This window comes from Strix uralensis, chromosome 13 (genome assembly GCF_047716275.1).
Source record: "Strix uralensis isolate ZFMK-TIS-50842 chromosome 13, bStrUra1, whole genome shotgun sequence".
In the NCBI taxonomy this organism is placed as follows: Eukaryota; Metazoa; Chordata; class Aves; order Strigiformes; family Strigidae; genus Strix; species Strix uralensis.
In genome coordinates this window covers 24,060,547-24,080,021 of record NC_133984.1, presented here as the reverse complement: position 1 = coordinate 24,080,021, position 19,475 = coordinate 24,060,547, and the positions used below count along the sequence as shown (strand labels likewise).

At 48.3% G+C, this 19,475-nt stretch overlaps 1 protein-coding gene across 3 annotated transcripts in view; it reads right to left on the bottom strand.

The window, feature by feature from the left end:
• The window catches only part of LOC141949258 (gamma-aminobutyric acid receptor subunit alpha-3), a 78,379-nt gene that overhangs the window by 25,351 nt on the left and 33,553 nt on the right, over nt 1-19,475 (bottom strand). For all 3 annotated transcript variants that reach the window (XM_074882632.1, XM_074882633.1, XM_074882631.1), the window contains exons 4-5: nt 13,153-13,220; nt 9,126-9,346 (exon numbers count right to left, since the gene is read on the bottom strand). In XM_074882632.1, the coding sequence (XP_074738733.1) occupies nt 9,126-9,346; nt 13,153-13,220 (289 nt within the window). The remainder of the gene's footprint in view (nt 1-9,125; nt 9,347-13,152; nt 13,221-19,475) is intronic.

Here is a 19,475-nt window from a genome sequence, read left to right as displayed (position 1 = left end):
ACTGCATGTCCTGGGGCTGTTTGGGGGGGTGCAGGACAACTTGTGCGCTCTACGCATCCACCAAATCCCAACAGGATACCTCGTCAGGAAGCGGTTTTGTGAGGGAGGCACAACCATAAAAGCAGCGAGTTGCAGAACACGGGGCCAGACATAAAAGGATCCGTTATAAAAGGCTCTAAAAAAGGTAGCTCTAAGCTCGTGTTCCTGAAGCACCGCAAAGCCTGCAGCCTAGGAGGGGGAGCCAGGACAGAGAGCTTCCCAGGAGACGTCTAATACAATCTTCTCTGAAGGAACCATTTGTAGAAAAAAAACTACCCACTTCTGATGGCTCGGCAAAATAACAAATAAACCATGACAGAAGCAACATGTGGATGCAAGGGGCAAGCGCACAGACCTAAGGCTGAAGGTGGCTTGTGGAAAACTCAGGTCAAGAAGCACAGTGGAAAGCTTCTGCTGAGATATTTTCCTTCAGCTGGAAAAACGGTCAGGTAAGTTATTCTTCACAGAAAATATTGAGGCTTAGTCAAATGCAAAACAAACCCTGAAAAAAATAAAGGGTTCAGAATTTGTTTGCTAAAATCAAAGAAGAAAAAAAAGAAAGGCAAGAAAAAGAAAGGTTATTTCTTTCAGGTGGATAAACCATAAATGATTCTACAAAAATAAAGAGGACTGTTTTTTAAATTTGGCATAAAAAAATTTGGTGGACAAAACCAAGCGCTTCACAAATCGCTCTAAAAACTCCTGCGGGGGAAACAAAGCAGAATCCCCATGGCTTGGAGGTGGCAGAGGATCTCCGAGGCTGCAGTGATGGTGGCTGCGGGCGGCAGATGGTGCTGTGACAGGCGGACACCTGCACAGGCGAGGGATGGAGCAGCAACAAAATTTCTGCAAAGACGCTCCATGTTGGCTGTGAGAGCAGCCCCGGCTGCACTGGGAACTCTGCGCTGGCTGCAAATTTTGCTCTGCCAGGTGAGGAAACGAACCTCGCGATTTCAGACCCACGTTCAACCTCATCTGCTTCTTTTAGAGGGTTTAAGAAAAGCTAGCATCCCACGAGAGACAGGCAGAAGCATTAAATCAAGAACTGGAGGAGCAGAGCTGGAAGCTGCTGTAACTTTGATGGGGCAGGGCTGGGTGGCCAAAACCCTCCTGTGTGACCCACAGCCCCTGTAGCACCCACAGCAGGGGTTTAAATCCCAGTTAACCCAGCCTTTGGGAACGTCTGGGAGGTGAGGCATGTGTCTCCTTTGCAGGGGTCACAGTGCTGCAGAGCAGACTGCACCATGGGCAAGTCTACGCCTTATTCTTGTATCAGCTAGCAAAGGAAAGCGGCGAGTTTCCCGCAGACCTTCTGAACACAGCCCCGCAGTGTTTCCGTGGTACCTCTCTGCTCCTTAATGCAACAGCAGCCCATATTAATTTCTGCAGTTTTTCAATGCCAGGTACCACTGTCCTGTCTCCACTGGGCACATCCACCCCCCTGTGCCCCAGGAGCCACCCCACAGTGGGAAAAAAGCCCCTATAAAAGCAGCTCCCACAATCAGGACAGGTATGATCCTGATGAAGAGCTCTCAGCTACTGAGCATCAGCAGGACACTGTCCCCATACGCCCCATGGGGACTCCTTGCGCTGAAGCCCTGACGAGGTGGCTGTTGAGTCACCGTTCACTGTTGGGTCCCACGGGCTCACAGCCCAGCCATGGCTGATGCAATGCTCCCTACTCTGAACAGATTAATCACAGCAGATTTATTGGGTCTATGCAGGCTGACTCCCCTTCCAGTAGAGGAGGCCAGTGGATACTTATAGAGAAGCACGAAACATGGGTGAATTCAGAGCAAACCACACCTTGCTGTTGTCTCCCAGCAGCTGGTGGCTTATAGCTTCCATGAGTCAGAGGCTGTATCCAGGTGACTGAGTGCACCAGAGACCACGGACCTTTTCTACTCCGAGTCTGCCAATCTTTTCTGAATCCATGTCCATGAACAGTGACCACTATGTCCTGTAGTAAGCATTCTACTCACAAACAGGTGATGACTGTCCTGCTTGCATTATTCTGGCCCCAGCTTGGCTTTCTCAGCCAATCCAAGAACCGCTGTGTGGCCAGTGTAACTTCCTTGGGAATAAATCACTCTGACTTGCTGATCTCTTCTTCACCTCCGGACTGAATGTACCTGTTTTACATGAGAGACCTGATCTTTATGTCTTCAACCAAGACTCACTGAAGTCAGCGGAAAGACTGACAGTGGTTTTGACAGGCCTACAAGCACATCATTGGAAGTACTTTCTTCTGGACACTCAAAGGTCACCATGAACAAATTGTTCAGTTGCTCTAATGCCTCTCTTTTGTAATCTGCGTGAAGATGAGGATTTCAAGAAGCAGGTATGAAAATCTGGCAGTAAGGTGTGGACTCAACAGTCCTGCTCCTCCTGTTCTATTTCTTTTGTGATGCTTTCTTCTGTCAGCTCAAAATTTACTTGGGGAGCTTCATGGTTGGCAAGCTTGTCAAGCATGTCCTCACAAATCTTACCACTCTATTCTTTCTGTGTCCTTTCCAACTGCAATGGACTTTTTTCTTCTAATATTTGTCACTGTCACTTGTGTAAAGGAAATGTTGATGCATTTCCCCCATCTTCCTCAGCAGGCCACACAAGACCTTTTCTTACCTTCTTATTCCTTCGTTGGCTTCACTAATTATTATTTCAAAAGGCTCTTAGCTGGCTGTTCCCAAAGTCGGCTTTTCCAAAGGACCTCTCCTCTGATCAGTGCTTTCCTTCTGATGTATCCTGAACTCCCCCCAAAAAACAGGCCTTTTTCATCCACTATACTGTTTGCAAGTCTTGGATGTGATCAACAGCCACTATGAATAAGGAAAGGACTGCAGATTGTGGGTCTGGTGGTTGAGTGCCATTTAGAGCAGTCAGAAAGAGCCTCAGAGGGGACCAGAATGGCAGCAGAGACCATGTGGGCACAAACTGGCCTTGGCCATACCCTCCTGCTCTCTCCTGGCCATGGCCAACAAGAACAGGTATTGTCAAGAGAAGGAGACAACTTTATACGGATGCTGGATGACTCCATAGGTATGTGGGAATGCAACAGTCACATTTTAAATCTAAAGTGTGTTTTATTAGCTGATCCAGTAAATAACACAATAAATCCATCAACAAACCACTGAAAAAGCAACCTAATCTGCCACTTCTCCACCTACAACTGAAGGAGCTTTTAAGTCTCCTGAAATTAAATCAAAAAGAAAATGCCACATCATTCCAGTGAGATGAGTCTGGTCCAGCAACTTCAGCCAGGCAGAAGTCAGCACGTTCACAGATAACACACGAAGGGAGTCAGCTTCCCTGCCGAAGGGGGAAGCAATACAGGCATTCCCCCTCCCAAGTGTTCTCCCCTGCCTCAACCCTCTTCGTTTTGCCCCCATGCACGCTGGGGTGTGCCGGCTCCCTGTGATGCTCTCCCACTGCTCGCTCCTGCTCCCCCTTCTGCCCCCCGCATCCCTCAGCCATCTTTCACCCCCCTCCTGCAGCCTCTCTTGCACACACTCATCTTTCAGAGCGCTAATTAGCAGAGGTATTTAGGTGAGCTGTGGAATCAATCACTGCTCAGGAGAGTGCTCACAGTCCCCTTCCGCTCCCCCGCCCGCTGGCCTTCCCCGCCACCTCCTGTTGCTGGCGAAGGATTCCTCAGCACCATATGCTTTGCCTAATGAAACGTCAAAATGTCAAACTAAGAGGAATGTATCTTGCTTCCCAGACAATTACCACTGCCTCTGCAGCATTTGGGTAAAAGAGCATGCTGCAGAAATTCTCAACTTTGCCCCTTAGCCTGTGCAAGGGAGCTTATGGCCAGCTAGCCACAGAGGTCTGCTCATTGCTCCAGTGTTCAGGTCCAGACATCTGAGCCCTAAAATGTCATTATAAAGCCAAAACAGCATGTGAAAAATAGCCAAGCTGCCAGCAATCACATAATCCAGCCGTTGTATCCTTTGGCTCATCTGTCCCAGGCGCTAGCAGTAACTTACGCAGAACTGTCTCGAAATCAAACCCCAAACTCCTCATGTCTTCTCTTCACTTTGCTGCCACAATGGCACCAAAAGTGGAACATCCAGGAAGGAAACCATGTTTTTCTCTTTAAAGTCATGGGAAGTCCTTTGAACTGCTCAACACAATGGCAAGAAGCGTGAATCAGGCTAAACATACCTCTCCCAGGGCTGACGGTACAACAAACCACTTCAGCTGCGTTCTCATGGTTACCAGGAGCTTAGCAAAGCCTTTGATGTGTCATTAGAGCCCCTGTCGTTACCTGCGTCTTGCTGCAGGATGAGCGAGAGTCTCAGTCCAATTTCTGGGACGCAAATGTAATAATCCCTTGGTGTATGTGTGGTACAAAAACATGACAGCACCCTGCACAGCAGAACTGACTTTGTTTATGCCAGGGATATTGCTTGAGTTTTGTCCTGATTTCTCCTCTAGGAGATTCATTAATAACCACAGTCAGGCCAAATAGTGTTTACCGTTTAGGCTGTGTGAGAATCTAGGTTAGGTTTAATTGCTGGGGTTTGAGATTGAAAGCCAAATTGCTTCTAGGATCCTTGTACTGGATCTGAAAGCGCTGAATTCAGTTTGCATCCTCCCCCAACCCCTGGAGATTTCAGCCCATGATGGCAGAAATGCAGCGAGATAAGGTGATCTCTGAAGATTTCTCCCTCCTGGGATAGCTTCCTTACAAAAGTCTGACTACAAAACCAAGCCTGGAAGAAAGATAATTTCTGTCTTTGGATCCACTCTGGAATCTGTAAGGCAGGGAAAAGCAGGCTATGCAAATCTCATCTATTTGTCTGCTTGCATGTTTAGCAGTCAGTCTAGCTTTGGTCTGCTCGGGTCCATTTATGTTGTTGTCTAGGATCAGCCCTGATGGGGATGCAGCCCAACAGCTGCCAGTCCGAACTACCCAGAGGAGGTGGTGCTGGGATATCCCAGCTGCTGCTCTTGCAGAAAGGAGAATGGTGGTTGCACCTCCGCTGTGTGGAAGGGTTCTGTGAGCTCCAGCCTACAGCTCTCACAAATTGCCCCGGGGGTTAAAAAAACCAGGCAGTAAAGACAAGGCAAAGCCTTTGCTGGGAGAGACTCTGTGAAGTTCTGTGATTTCAAAAGGCAGCCTGGGAAACTCAACCCCCTGAGCATGCCGCAGGAGGTACAAGATTTGTTATCTTGGGTTGAACAGCCCCGGTAGGACTGCACGTGTCCTGGGTGCCTTTGTACTCAGCTTTTCCTTCTGTTCTGCCTCTGCCTCACCCAAGGGTTCACCGACCCTCCTTCCAAAGTGCTTGTGCACTGCTGCGAAGGGCTTCACGTTGTCTTTAGCAATACAGGTTCTTGAGGCAAAGTCTTTGGGCATGCAGCCGAATGCGTCAGCCTGGCAGTTAAAGAAAACATCCTTTAAGTGCATAACTTGAGCACATATTGTCTGGGAACCACTCTGACAATAACGACAAAGCCTCAACATGCCACTCTGACAGTCCCTGTGAAGTGCAGGAGAGCTCTTTAAAGCCTGGATTCACAAAGTTGAATCCCATCGGCACAGCATTGAGCTTTCACTATTTTCAGATGCTTCAAGGCCAGGAAGAACCATAACACTATCTATGTGCCCCACACAATTCAAGCCAGAGAGTACACCCAGAGATTGCTGCAGCAGCTGAGTTTTTGTCTGTACCTTATGTAAATCCACGCACAATTCCCAGTTTGTTGTACTGAGGTCTGACACCAGAGCTTTGAGGCCCCAGCTCGACTTTTGTGAACTGCTTGATCCTGTAGGAGCTCCACAAACAAGACTGCAGAGGCAGTGCTACATGATAAAGCTGTGTTCCCCATGCCCTCTAAGGCAGCTGGAGTAGCAGGGAAGAGGCAAAGGCATCAGTAATTCTGTCCCTTCCTCAGAAGGAGGGGAATAGAGAAATGCAATTTTGTGCTGCGGTTGCAAAGGCCATCTTGTCACCCAGCTGCCAAGGCCTGAGTCAGTGATCTGATGTTTGCACCGTGACGTTGCACTGATCCGTGAGGAGGCTGTGCCGTGACTAAAGGAAATCTCTGGACGCTCAGCTACAGCTGGTGTGTGACTCCTTGAAGCTCAGGTCAGTGATAAAGAGGCTCTCTCCAGGAGCTATAAATACTGTCACACAGGTGTAATTTTGCTGGATGCATGTGTCAGAGTTGCTGTTCCACCAGAGCAACTTCATCTATAAATGTAAGCCTTGACTAAGAGAAGTTGGCTTTCACAGCAGGATAAATAGCAAGAGACATGCCTCTAATTGCACATCAGCAGAACTGATCCCTCAAGGATATTGGCTGGTACAAGGTAAAGGAGTAGGATATGTGTCAGGAGTCAAACTGCATGGCAATGTACCAGTCTAGACTGAGCCTGCAAGGGATCATCTGGGCAGTCCCACTAAGTCTAGGGGAAATCTGGTGGAGGTCCAAACTTGCTCCGTAGTCAGCAGGACAGAGCGTGCCTCTTTGGGACTTGCACTTTGCTGGATGTCAGCTGTGTGGGGCTGAGATTGGCTTTTTGGTTTTGATTGGCTTTTTGGTTGAGATTGCCTCTTTCCTTTGAGGACACATGTGCACACCCCTGGGCATGGGGGAGAACAGAAAATGTGCCACTTGGACATAAAACATGAGTCTCCTTCAGCCCTTTCCCAGGAGGAGGTTTCAATGCACTTAACAAGGGAGAGCGATACCATCACCACCATTCTACAAGGGAACTGAGGTGTGAGTGCCAGAACTTGGTGTCTGAGCCTCAACCTGGCGCACAGTCCTGGACCATGCACTCTGTGCCCTTGTATCTTCCTTTCTGAGCCCCCACTCAAAAGACCCTGTGTGGCGCTGAGCAGGCATTTCCTTCAGCAGCAGGGAGAAGAGCAATCATCAGATGCACCAGGAGAGACGTCCCATCCTGGACATGTTGAACTGCAAACCCAGAGGAGCCCTGCTTTGCCCGGGACACCCTGTCCTGTGCAGTGGGCAGTGCCTTCCAGGTGGCCATCTGGCCAGCTCTAACCCCATCTCCAGCATCAGGCTGGTCCGGTACTGCCCAGAGCCCCACCAGGATAGCTTCACACACATCTGCACAGCAGCAATCTCCGCTGGGTAAGGAAAAGATCTCCATGCACCACAACTCCTCAGACTGTGCAATACAACACATGACAAAATATCCAACCCTCAACCTTTGGGTACCTCTGAGTGGGCTCTTCACCTCTCACAAAGCCTTAAAGGTACATTTAAGGTGGGCAGGAGCCCACACAAAGGGAGGTCCAGACTCTCCTTCATCCACCCCTGCTTTTGGGAGACAGCTAAACTGAAGGATGTGTTGAATTTATTTAAAACATCCCATGAGTCCATTTTCTTCAAGAAGCTCATTTCCAGGAGCCTCTCAATGCTGCCATCCTGGCACCTGCCCAGCCCTAAATGGAAAAGTAAATCCAATACTTCCTCAGTCACACAAAACTTGCTGAAGCTAATAGCTGTTTGCTGAATAAAGAAGTGAAATGATATAAAAACCCTGAAATTGAGTCCTTTTTTTGCTGCCTTCTGCCAGTAGCTCCTATAATACTTTACAGTCAGACAATGATACAAATGGGGGGAGTGTTAGTCATCCACACACAGGTCAGAGCCAGAAGCAGAACCCAGCCCTTAACTTGAGTTGGGCTTCTCCCTTCATTTACCCCATCTGCCTCAGTAACGTGAGGTCACTGATGTGTGGAGAAGACCTAAACCCCCAGGGCTCTGGCAGGGTTAGCTCATATTTGAGAACTGCTGCACAAAAGCAGAGCATTGTTTATCAGTGCAGGTTGTAAAACTTGCTGACACTATGTAGATTCACAGCCAGCTTAACTATGAAGAGATGAAATTGTCTGGTCCTCAAAAAACAGAGGTGAAAGTGTAGCATCTCAGCACAGAAAATCCACAGCGAAGCCTGTATTAGTTAGGGTTGGCTTGAAGATGGAGGCAGAGGAAATAATTTTTGAAAACAAAGATTTGCCGTGTTCCAAAACCAACTCAACACTTTCCTTGTGCATCTATGAGTAGCTTGTTGTTTCGTTTATAAGCCCATTTATCTTGGAAGGCAAATTAGTACATCAACCTCAGGTGGCAAACATTATTTATGTGGGTGAATAGCTTATAAACATACAAAAATATCTGAATAGTTCCGGAACAAACGTACAATTAACCCAAAGGCATTTCTCTTCATGCTCTCCACCTGTTGTAGTTTAGTGATAAATGTATGTACCAGGGCTGTTCTTGAGAAATCCAGAGAAGATGACTGCCCAAGCATGGCTCCCCAGCAGTGACTTGTGTTTTAGAAGGAAGGCCCCAGTTGCTGGAGCTCACAGTGGGGTTGCACAGGCTGTATCACTGCCGGGGGGTCTCATGTTGCAGGGCTACCTCATGTTCAGGGCTCCCACTGAGAGCTCAGCTGGGGACAACATGGACTGAGTTAAACAGGGAACTTCCAATGGCCTCTCCAAACCCGGCACCTCCAAAGCACAGTTTTTAATAAGCTGGTGATTGTTTTTTTTTCCTAATGATGTGTATAGATTACACAGATTTGGATTTTTGATTCCATGAAGTAGGAAAATAACCTCACATTGTTCCCACAAGAAAGCTTGGGCTCAAATGTTTCAAATGGCTCCAGTGTAACATGCTGAAGAAAACCAGATCTACTCTCAAGCTGCTGGAGAGTAACAAATTCTCCCATCCTAATGTTCCCCCACCAATAATGGAAACCTGACCTTGTATCCCATCAGAGGTCAGGAACAAAAATAAGTGAGGTGGTGCACCAACTCCACAAACTATAGATTCCAACACTTCTACCTCATCACATAAGAGAAAAATATCAACATGAATGATGAGAAAAAAGCTACCTGTAAAAACATGCTCGAGTATCAGTGATGCTGGTAGGAAACAAGGATAGCAGGGAAAGCAGCAGGGTACAACTCAAGCGTGTGAACAGAGACAGTGGAAGCCTCCAAAAACCCTGCTGTGATGTACCCTGAGGTACCACCCTTGCCTGCATGTGTATAGGGACCTGGAAGACCCTGGCCCAGGAGACACAACCTTACCTCATGGTGTACAGGAGGGTGCCATTGTCCACCAGGCGCAGCAGCTTGTTGGGTGTTGTCATGTTATGGGCAACAGATTTCTTCCCGTTGTGGAAGAAAGTATCAGGAGTCCAGATCTTACTGGCCAGCAGGTTGTTCAGGGGAAGTATTTTCATGGGACCATCAAACTTCAGCCTTTCATCTCTCCAGGATTGCCGGAAAAAGACATCAATAGTGTATTCCTTTGCGGAGAAAGGAGAGAAAAATAAGTCTTGTTTTACTCAGCTCTTCATTGCAAACAAGCTGCTGCAAGAAATGGTAAATATCTTCGGTTGTTGAGCATACTGTATTTTGGCACACCTTGGCTGACATGAAACATGATGCAACAAGAAGTAGGGATTAATGGCAGTGGAGAAATCCATGGAGGATAAAGGGCATTTACCACATTTCGTGTAATCACTTACATAGGATGCCAAAATTTGTGTTTCAGTGCTTCTGACCGCTGCAGACAAGCTGCAATACAGCCTACAGTGGCCAGTGGCCAGTCCTGGGGTAGCCCTGCTGCACCACCACCTTTACCCAGATGTTTCAGAGGAGGGAACCATTGTGTGCAGCTACACAGGAATTTAAAAAGGCAAAAATAAAGTTCCTGGAGATGGAATTTGGCTAGGATACTGGCAATTATACCCCTGCTCATAAAAAACTCCACAAATAAATGAAGTTTCATGCCATTGTCTTGATGTTATTTTGTTCCCCAGGCCACCTCTAGAAAAGCATTGAAGGACCTCACAAACTTGCATTACAAGATCCTATGACTTTGTTTTCTTCTTCTTCCTATTTTTACCCTGATTTTCCCTTTTTTTCTTCTTCTTTTTTCTTCTTTCAGCTAGTGTAGAAACCCATGTCCTAGACCAAATTCCATCTGGGACAATTAGAAGTCATCTCTTTGAAACCCTGCAGCCAGGGCCAGCTCCTCCCTCGGTGCAGGCAGCCTCAGAAACCACTTGACCAAGCAACAAAGGTGCTACATCTCCACCGGCCACCTTAAGGCAAAATGAAACCAGTCTGCCCAGTGCCTGGCAGAAGGGACTGCTGTTCCCTGTAACCTGAGCCACCCTGTATCCTCTGAGGGTCCATGTCTTCAGCCCATCAGCATGAGCGGCACTGCTGCTAACCTCTACAACACACACCTCCTCTTGCTAATGAAGGATCTCATTATCTCATGAGGCTTTCAGAGAGATGGGGGCTTTTGGTAAAATCTATCTGTCCCAGCTGTTCTTCCCCTGTCATTGCAGACTCATAGTCTTTATTTATGGGTTCCTGGAGGCTGCAGGACCAACTAAACTTATCATTGTGAGTGAGTTCTTTCCTGCAGCTCTTCTCAGCAGCATTTAAAAGCTGCTGCGCATCAGTTTCCTGTAGGTCATAGAAGTTTCTACAGGTTTTGCAGCAGATGGCAGCTGAATGAAAGTATCTTGGTAAAGAAACTCATCCCTGCTCCCTGGCCACAGAGTCACTCCTGCTCAAATGTGAAGTTTCTGGAGTCTGTCTGGGGGAAGAAAAGAGAAGAACCTACATTCCCACAGGCTCTGCCCTGTACAAGATGTTCTGCCCCTTCATGGGAGTGATCTTCACTTTGTGGCTTGAAGCTCACTAAAGGGAGAAACCCAAAGGAATGAGCCTGTGTGCAGTCCCAAGAGGGAGGTTTGGGAGAAGTCCTTATCATGAGAAGAGCTCTCATATTCAGAACTCCCTGTTCCTATTAAAAAAAAAACAAATGAAGAAGCAAAACTTTTATAGCAACTTCCCAAGCCCTGTTTTTCCTTCTTTTATGCTAAGAATAATTCCTGAAGAAAAGAGAAATCATGTTCAGCTTCTTCCCCTCTTTTCCATACTTCTTTCCATGAGGAGTCATCATTCCCAAGTCACTCCTTCCAAGGAGCACACTTAATTCTATGTTATGCTGTTCTCCACCTTATAGAAGTGATCAAAACCATCAAGACTGAGTCTGTCTCCAGAGTCCAGCCACCAAAATATAAAACTCCCTTGAACTTTTTTTTTTTAAATTCCTGGGGACTGAGGCAAAGCTGCAAGAGCTCACTACTGAAGAGTAGTCAGGTCCTATCAGGCTCTACTTTCCAAGCCAAACTGAAAGAGAGATTAGAAGTCCCTTGAAGCATCTCAGGGAAAAGGTCTACACATCCTCCTCCATGCTTCATAACCAGCTGCTCTCCTCCACTCTCCACAGCAGCTTTACCTGCCTCTCCTCCATCATCATAATTACAGTCTCTGTCTGCATCAAGACGCGCAGGAGTGGCTTTCCATCGCAATGGGTAATGGCTGTGGGAGGGACAGGAGCAAGATCACCAGGCAGATGTGAGCGGAGAAGGAGGGACTTCCCCACTCCCGAGATGAAAGGAAATACCGCAGAAGAGCAGGCTCTCCCCACGCTTCCCAAGGAGATGGAGTTTCTCTCTCTCACACGTCTGAGCGCATTCAGCACCAGAACGGCACGCTAAAACACATTCGCTATGCATTTGTAAAGTACACGGAACTAAAGCACACGAAAGGAAAATAATTTATTATTCTTTAACTGTCTTCCTAATTTTAAATTCATTTTGTCAAATCACATTTTAGAGAATACCTTCCTCTTTTCAATACCTCATATTTCTTCTTCACAGTTCATTATACACACTCCCTTAATCAAATATGCTCCACCTTGGAAGTAATTATCAGATACTCCCCAAGGGCTAAGATCGCTGAATATATTACAGATCTCTGCTGCAGTAGGAAAGCAAGCGAGATAGAGAGAGAACTCAGATGAGATTAATACTCTTGGCTATGCTGGCATCAAGTTAACCTCTAACCCTGGAGGGAGTGGTCCTTCCAAAGCAACATGGGATTGCTTGACGGGGCTAGCACCTCAATGAAACACAGAGATTTTGTTGTCCCCCAACTCCTCCACTTGCTATCACAGGACTGTCAGTGGGGCAGCTGAAGAAATGTTCATGGCCATGTCAGCACAGAAAATGAAACCGTCCCAGCTCTGGAAAGGCCATGAGAGCGGCAGGACATTGCTTCTGCCTGACCCAGCCGGTGAGAGCAATGTCTGCTCCCTCTTCCAAAGTGGGCTCCCTCTGAGGCCGGGACTGCCCATCGCTGGCCTGGGCTATGCCAGCACCAGGTCACCTCTGGGACTGGATGTGCAGAAGGGTCTCCATCCTGAATGCATGACTGTCCTCATGTGGCACCCTTGAAATGTTGAGTAACCATCAACAGCCAACTCTTCTCTGTGCGCCTGGGCGCATGTGGAATACGAGCTGCAAGAAACGCAGTTGAGAAAGCTCACTATTAATTATGCTCCACAGTCCTGTTTTAATTAGAAGACAAACTGTTGTGGGAATACAAGCCTAAATTCAGACCTCAGGCCTTTTCATTAATAATTTTCCCTGAGCATGTCAAAATATTGCAATCAGTTCACTCTTTCTCTTTTCTCTTTCGCCTCTCTTCTGGTTCAAGCACTATGGACAGTTTGATGGTGAACTGTTCTCTTCTGGCACTGCCACCAAAACAGGCCAGATTCTGGCATCCTCTCCACTTCCCAGAGGAAGGACACTCCTTCCTCCACGCCCAGTCAGGTCAAAGAAAGCTGGCTACAGTGAAGGTACAGGTCTTGGTCCCATGGGCAGACTTCCCCATTTCATTAGGTTGCTCCTGCAGGAAAGAAAATGACCCTAAAGCCTGCAGCGTGCTTGAGCGGTGCAAAGGCATTGACCCTCCAAGGCTGCATTATCAATTGGTTTCTAAAAGCCCAAATGCACCTGAGAAACAATCCTTGTCTACCACCCGCACTGAGCTCCCCCTGGCCTCAGAGAAGATGAAGAGGCACACTCGTACCCAGGCAAGAAGCTTGGGATGCTTGCTTGTGTTCTTGTAATTTAGGAAAATCCCGCTTTTGCCCAGGTTGTTGGGGAATAAGGGTGGGACACGTCTGCTGTGGCTGCAGAAACCATCCCTCCCTGTGAGGTAACCAGCCAGTGGCACCTACCATATCTGTGTCCGAGACAGGGCCGAAACTCGTCACGTAAATGTCTGTCTTGACTTCAGTTACGCTGTCTAGGACAAAAAAAAAAAAAGGGAAAAAAGCAATTAGAGAACTGAATTTGTTTGTACAGGGAAGGGTTTGGGTTTTGTTACGTGGTGGTTTTTCCTGCCAGGTGCCTCCCTGGCAAGCCCTCAGCAACCCGGCATCGTGCTCTCTGCTGTGCCCTGAATAACGGCTGACTTTATCACTCTTAATTGGGCAAATTCATCTCTGGTGTAGCTCTGCTGCTTTCCACACTTACACCGAGGATGAATACATCCCACACAGCCAGACAATGAGTATTTACAAAACGTATGCGGCTGCACAATACATAACATGGTACAGATCCACGTTTTCAATACAGAGGTAAGCCCTGCTGCTTTGAAACTCCTTTTAATCTGAAATCCCTTTGTGTCTCCCAGCCTGATAAACAGTCTAGCAATCTTCCACCAGTTTTAGGAAACCCTGGGTTTGTTACAGCTTCAGGCTTATCTGTATGTAAAAAGAATCAATATTCTGATTGCCTTTTACTGCCATCATGTTTGCTGTTCTCCTAAGTGCCTCGCTCCTGGCGAGCTGCTGCTTGCCTGCATCACACGCTCCCCTGCATCCCAGGCTGCATTGCCCTCATGGATGATGAGCTGCAGCAGCCTCACTGCCCCAGCAAAACCACACAAAACTGCCACGGTTCCTGCCCTGAGCACTCAAACCCAGGCCCAATCTTAATCACCTGCCTTCAGGTAAAGATAAACTGGAGTGCTTTCCAGAACACAGCCACCAGCACATATGCCAAACAGCACATACAGCTCTCATTCTTGATTCATTATGATTTTGGCGTGTTTCCGAATTGAAATCTCTGCTGCTGTCCCCTTTTGCAGGGAAATCAAGGCACAGTGATTCATGGTCCTATGCTCTGCCCACTGCGTTGTACTGAAAAAATGATGGATGAGATGCCTTGAGTTTAGCACTACGTTACTGTAAGTCCTCACCACTTTAGGGGTAGATCATGCCATTGTGCTCTTTTGGATGGCATTAACTGGCTCAGAGCTGCTTTGCCAATGAAAGAACCACTTTTTTTTTTTTTTTTTTTTTTTTTTTGGTGGCCACTGCAAGAGCTTTGCAAGTAGCCTGGATAGCCCATTGCTCAATTCAGTTATGGAAATCCTTCTGTCCCCTGACAGTTATTTTGCAGAGCTATGAAGCTTAGTTTTGTGCTTCAAAGTTTTGTATCCAAAAATAAGATAATGCATTCTGGCAGGGTTTTCTCCTTAATGGCTAAAATATACGTATACATGTCTTTAGTTATTATGGCTGGAAAGCTTCTGACGCAGCCTGTGGCTGATATTATTGTGCTATATAAGTAACCCTTGATCTCGTCTTGATGCAATAAAAAGAAGGTTAAAGAGAAATATGTATGCAGTACACTCTCTGAAGCACCCAGAAGCCAAGAAGACATCATCCTGAACAAAATGAGTTACTTCTGTAAGACTTAAACACTCGGGGTATTCTCTCTGTCTCCCTCCAAACAAGTACCCAGCTGAGATAGATACACAGCGGAGAAGAACATTTAGTGAAGCAAGGCTCTTTCTGCTAACACATGTGGCGAGAGAAAGCTAATTATGTTTTAGAGAAAACACAAACTCTCTCCCCTCCCCTCCTCCCTTCTTGGCATTCAGTTTGTCCAAGATAATAATTTACAGCCATGATTATCAGATCAGGATCCATGCTGCCCGTGGCCGGAGAAGCCAGTCCTTGAGAGGTGCAGAATGAGTTGTCCCCTGCACCTGAGGGTGCAGAAGGACAGCAGTCCATGAAAGGACCCGTGCTTTACAGTGTGATCCAAGCACGACAGAAGGGATTCAGGAAGTGACGAGGAGGTGAAAAGGCAGAACTTTTGGGACACCTTTTGATATGATCCTGCTATCTTTACATGAGCCTTTATGGCCTTATCATGCTGTGACCTGGCTGTCACAGAACTCCAGAGGCACCTTCCCACACCTTCAATCTACTGGCAAATACAATCAAAAATAATGGTATTAATAAATACAATTGATTTATTAATATTAATAATTAAACAATATTAATAATTAATTCCAGCCCGGGTCTGAAGAGGATCCCCCATTTCCAGACTGCAGACGTACACCCTGGACCAGATCATGCGAAACTGCTGAACTCGGTGGGATCCCTTTGTGCCTGCAAGGCAGCACCCGGTGCAGGGATGAGCTGGAGGGGATGGCTCAGTCGCTGGCTCACCAATGTTCCCCAGCACTTAGAAAAATGGGCTCCCTGCACCTTTCATGGCAAAAGCCAGACTGAACTTTCCCTGTTAATACGTGCTCCTAAGGGCAGGATTTGGCTGGGATCTGGAGGGATTTCTGAAATTAAATCATTGCTACACATGCAGGGATTTCAGCAGAGCTGAGAAATCCAGAGATAAGTAAAACACCAGCAGAACAGCGTGAGCTCCAGCCTCAGAGACTCGCTTCCTTCATGATCCTACAGCCCAAGAGCATCCGCACTGCTTGTGGCTCTGCCCAAGCTGATGAGCTCTGTGGTGAGATCTTCTCCTCCAGAGTAATTAGGAGCTACTCAGCCAGCCTCCCCCCTCCTTACCCTCACACTTACCCACCCTGAACCTGAACAAGAAGAAACTGCATCTACTTTTGCAGCAAGTGAAAGCTGAGAGAGGAGCATCTGCCTCCGCTCAGAGACATGGCAGGGAAATCCTTATCTCCTTTTCAATCCAACACGCTCACACTGCAGCTTGGCTGTCTTGCCCAGTTCTCACCAGAGATTTAATAATTAAGGACTGTACTGTAGAGTGTTAGGCACTTTCCCTAGAGCTGTTGCAGAACATTAAATGGCATTTTTCCTTTCCTAACATCATCCTTCCCTATGACTCAAGGTTTTTTTACATGCACAAGTGAGTTGAGCCTTCAAGCCTGCTGGGGTGGCAGGCGGACGCTGCCAGTCCTGTTTTATAGTTGGGGAAACGAAAAAGGAGAGACTTGGTTCAGGTAGGAAGCTGAAGTGGAGCAAGGAGCAGAGCCCAGATCCGGCTGCCCTGGGGAACTGCGCCCAGCGCAGGGCTCGGTCTTGCTCTTGGCGGGCTGCACAAGCACCCTCCAGCCACACTGCTGCGTCTCAATGTGCCCCAAGCTGCTGCTACCTGGGGACCAGGAAAGCAAAAAAAAAAAGACCCTGAAGCAGTCACGAAACTAGAACAGCAAGAGATTTTCAGCTTCAGTGTTTGAACATGGGCAGAATTTAGAGACCCAAGTGGCATGCCATGTTCCCAAGACATTTGTTTGAGGCTGAATCCCTTGTCTGGGGGCTTTTCCCACTTATAAGCTCAGCTTATTCCCAAGCTTCAGCACAACTGTGCAGATGGTTATCTGGAGCAGGTGTGTGAGCAGGAGCAAGGTGCTGCAGGTCGATCAGAGCTGCCCCTTCTCCCACACGGTACAAAGACTGATCCCTGCCTGCCAGGCAATGCTGCCTTGCTCCTGCCTGCAGAAATCCCCCACAGCTGGGCAGATCTGCAATGCAAATGTAAAACAAAAGCTGTAACATCCCTTCCCACAGTGTTACCATGGTACTCCCTACACCTGCCTGCTCTTTAAAAGCTACCCCGCTCCTTCTCCAAGAATTTGCTACACCAGATCTCGCTGCTTGTGCAGGCAACAAACATCCCTATCAGCAATGTGTGGAGGGCCAGATCCTGCCACCCCAAGCCCCACATCACGGGGCTGGTTGCTTCCCTTGAGCACGCAGAAGGTGTAAAGCAGCAGCAGCTGCTGCTGAGGTGCTTCAGGGTTTCCATTTCACCCCTCCCTCCTCTGTCCCCCCCCCTTCCAAGTCCGCATGGCCTATCTTCCTAGCCCTGGCTCAAGGCAGACATCTCCCCCTTCCCACAATCTCCCTTTTAAGTGCTCATGACTCCCTGGGCCTGTGAGGAGATAGCTATTATTTACAAAATGACGGAGTGCTATTTTTACTTGCTTCTTGGAAGCACTAGGAGCAGTAGCAGAGCTGGAATACAAATTACACTGCCTCGCTGCCTCTCCCCTCGGCGACTGTAGATTGTAGGGCTGCCTCTACAAGTGATTATGGGAGGCGGGGGGCACGGGGGGCTGAGGAGGCTCTTATTAAACATCCCGCTGCACTCATCAAGTGCTGTTTATTTAAGAATCTCAGTCGTAATATAATCGACTCGGCTGGTTGTGTTTCAGCTCTTGAGGTTTGCGGATGTGCTGAACACAGTCACGTTTCCCAGGCGGGGGTTCCCAGAGGCTATGCTGCAAGCTAGCAGAAATGATGTGCCTGCATCCAAGCGCTGGAGGCTCCCAAACGATGTACACGATTAAAACAGGGGCGAAGCCACTGCGGCTTTGTGCAGGGGATTCCTGGCTGCTGCGCTGACGTCACGGAGGCTGCACAGCCTTATCTCGGAGATAAGCTGGGTGAGCGAAGGGATGGGGACCTCCATGAGGCTGTGCTCCAGCTCTGCCCCAGGGCTGTGTTGGGACCTAAAGGAGCTCAGAGATGACAAGCCTGTCTGTACTGGTGTTTCTGTGCATGATGGCATGGCGGAGACTAGAAAGGAGGACAGTGCTGTTCAGGCTGTTCGGCACCCAGGAGTACAAACCCTCAAACTGCTCCAGGCCCACTCCTGGGGGTATATGTTTCTGCACTGGGCTCCCTATAAAGTGCTCTGGACTCCAGACAGCCCAATATCCCATCTCCAACCATGGTCATAACCCACAAAGTGCAGTAACAAGCTGATAAAGCCCCTTAACACCCTCCCAGACTGCAACCACATTTAGCCTCAGCTCACAGAATGACAGAATCATTCAGGTTGGAAAAGACCCTCGGGATCATCGAGTCCAACCATCAGCCCTACGCTACAAAGTTCTCCCCTACACCACATCCCCCAACAGCTCATCCAAACGACCCTTAAACACACCCAGGGATGGGGACTCCACCCCCTCCCTGGGCAGCCTATTCCACTCTCTGACCACTTTTCTGTCAAAAATTTTTTCCTCATGTCCAGTCTGAACCTCCCCTGTTGCAGTTTCAAGCCGTTCCCTCTTGTTCTGTCACTAATCACCTGTGAGAAGAGACCAGCACCAACCTCTCTACAACGTCCTTTCAGGGAGCTGTAGAGAGTGATGAGGTCTCCCCTCACCTTCTCCTCCTCACACTGAACAGTCCCAGCTCCTTCAAACTCTCCTCACAGGATTTATTCTCCAGGCCCTTCCCCAGCTCATTGCCCTCCTCTGCACTCGCTCCAGCACCTCGAGATCTCTCTCGTATTGAGGTGCCCAAAACTGGACACAACACTCCAGGTGTGGCCTCACCAGTGCAGAGCACAGGGGGACTGTCACCTCCCTGCTTCTGCTGGTCACACTATTGCTGATACAAGCTCAAGAGTTTCTCAGCTTGAGGAGATCCCCTTATTCAGTGATCCTCTTCCAAGGACCTGTCCAGTGTCCCCTCAAATACACAAAATCCTTTGGGAAGGACTCCCATCAGCCTGCGGCGAGAACAGTGTCACATGAAGAGAGAGGGGATGCTGTGTAGCTCTTTCCCATGTCACGTAACCCAAAGTGAGCACACCGGACAGGATGGTGCTTTACATCTAACCCAGCATCGCCAGGAAGGGAAACACAAGAAGTTGGTTTGTACTACCAACTTCCACCTCATGCCTTCTCCCAAATCCTTGCCATGCTAATTAATAAGCAGAAGGTAATTTTTGCAGCTGCACACAGAAGCTTTTTGGGTGTTTCATTCTTTGTTTTCTCAGCCTCTCACTAGGGGGATTTAATTTTCCTTCCAATTTTAGCCTCTGGAACAAAAGAGGCTTCCGTGATCTTTGCTACAAGTCCCATGAGCCCGCTGGAGCTGAGCCGCACCACAACCCAGGCACACTGCAGCCCCCAGCCAGAAACTCCACCCTCAGGTCCCTCTCTGACAGCTTCACTCCCATCGCACCAGGGCTGCTGCCTTTGCCAGTTCCTGCCTTGGTTTTCCAGGTGGCCTTTCAACCTGTGGTGCCTTGTTTTGGGAAGCAGGAGCTGAGTCGTGTCTCCTTTCAGTAAGAAGAGAGGCACTGAAGAAGGAAGGGCACATCTCTGGATGGTGTGGCACGGGGTACCCTCTGACTTTGCCCTTGGGACTGCCGTGCCAGTACTGGGAGAGGGCAGGGAGGCACGAGCAGAGAGGGAGGTGCCTGAGGGGAGAGGGTAACCTTGCCTCTCCCCACAACCTCCCTCGCAAGAGCTGCA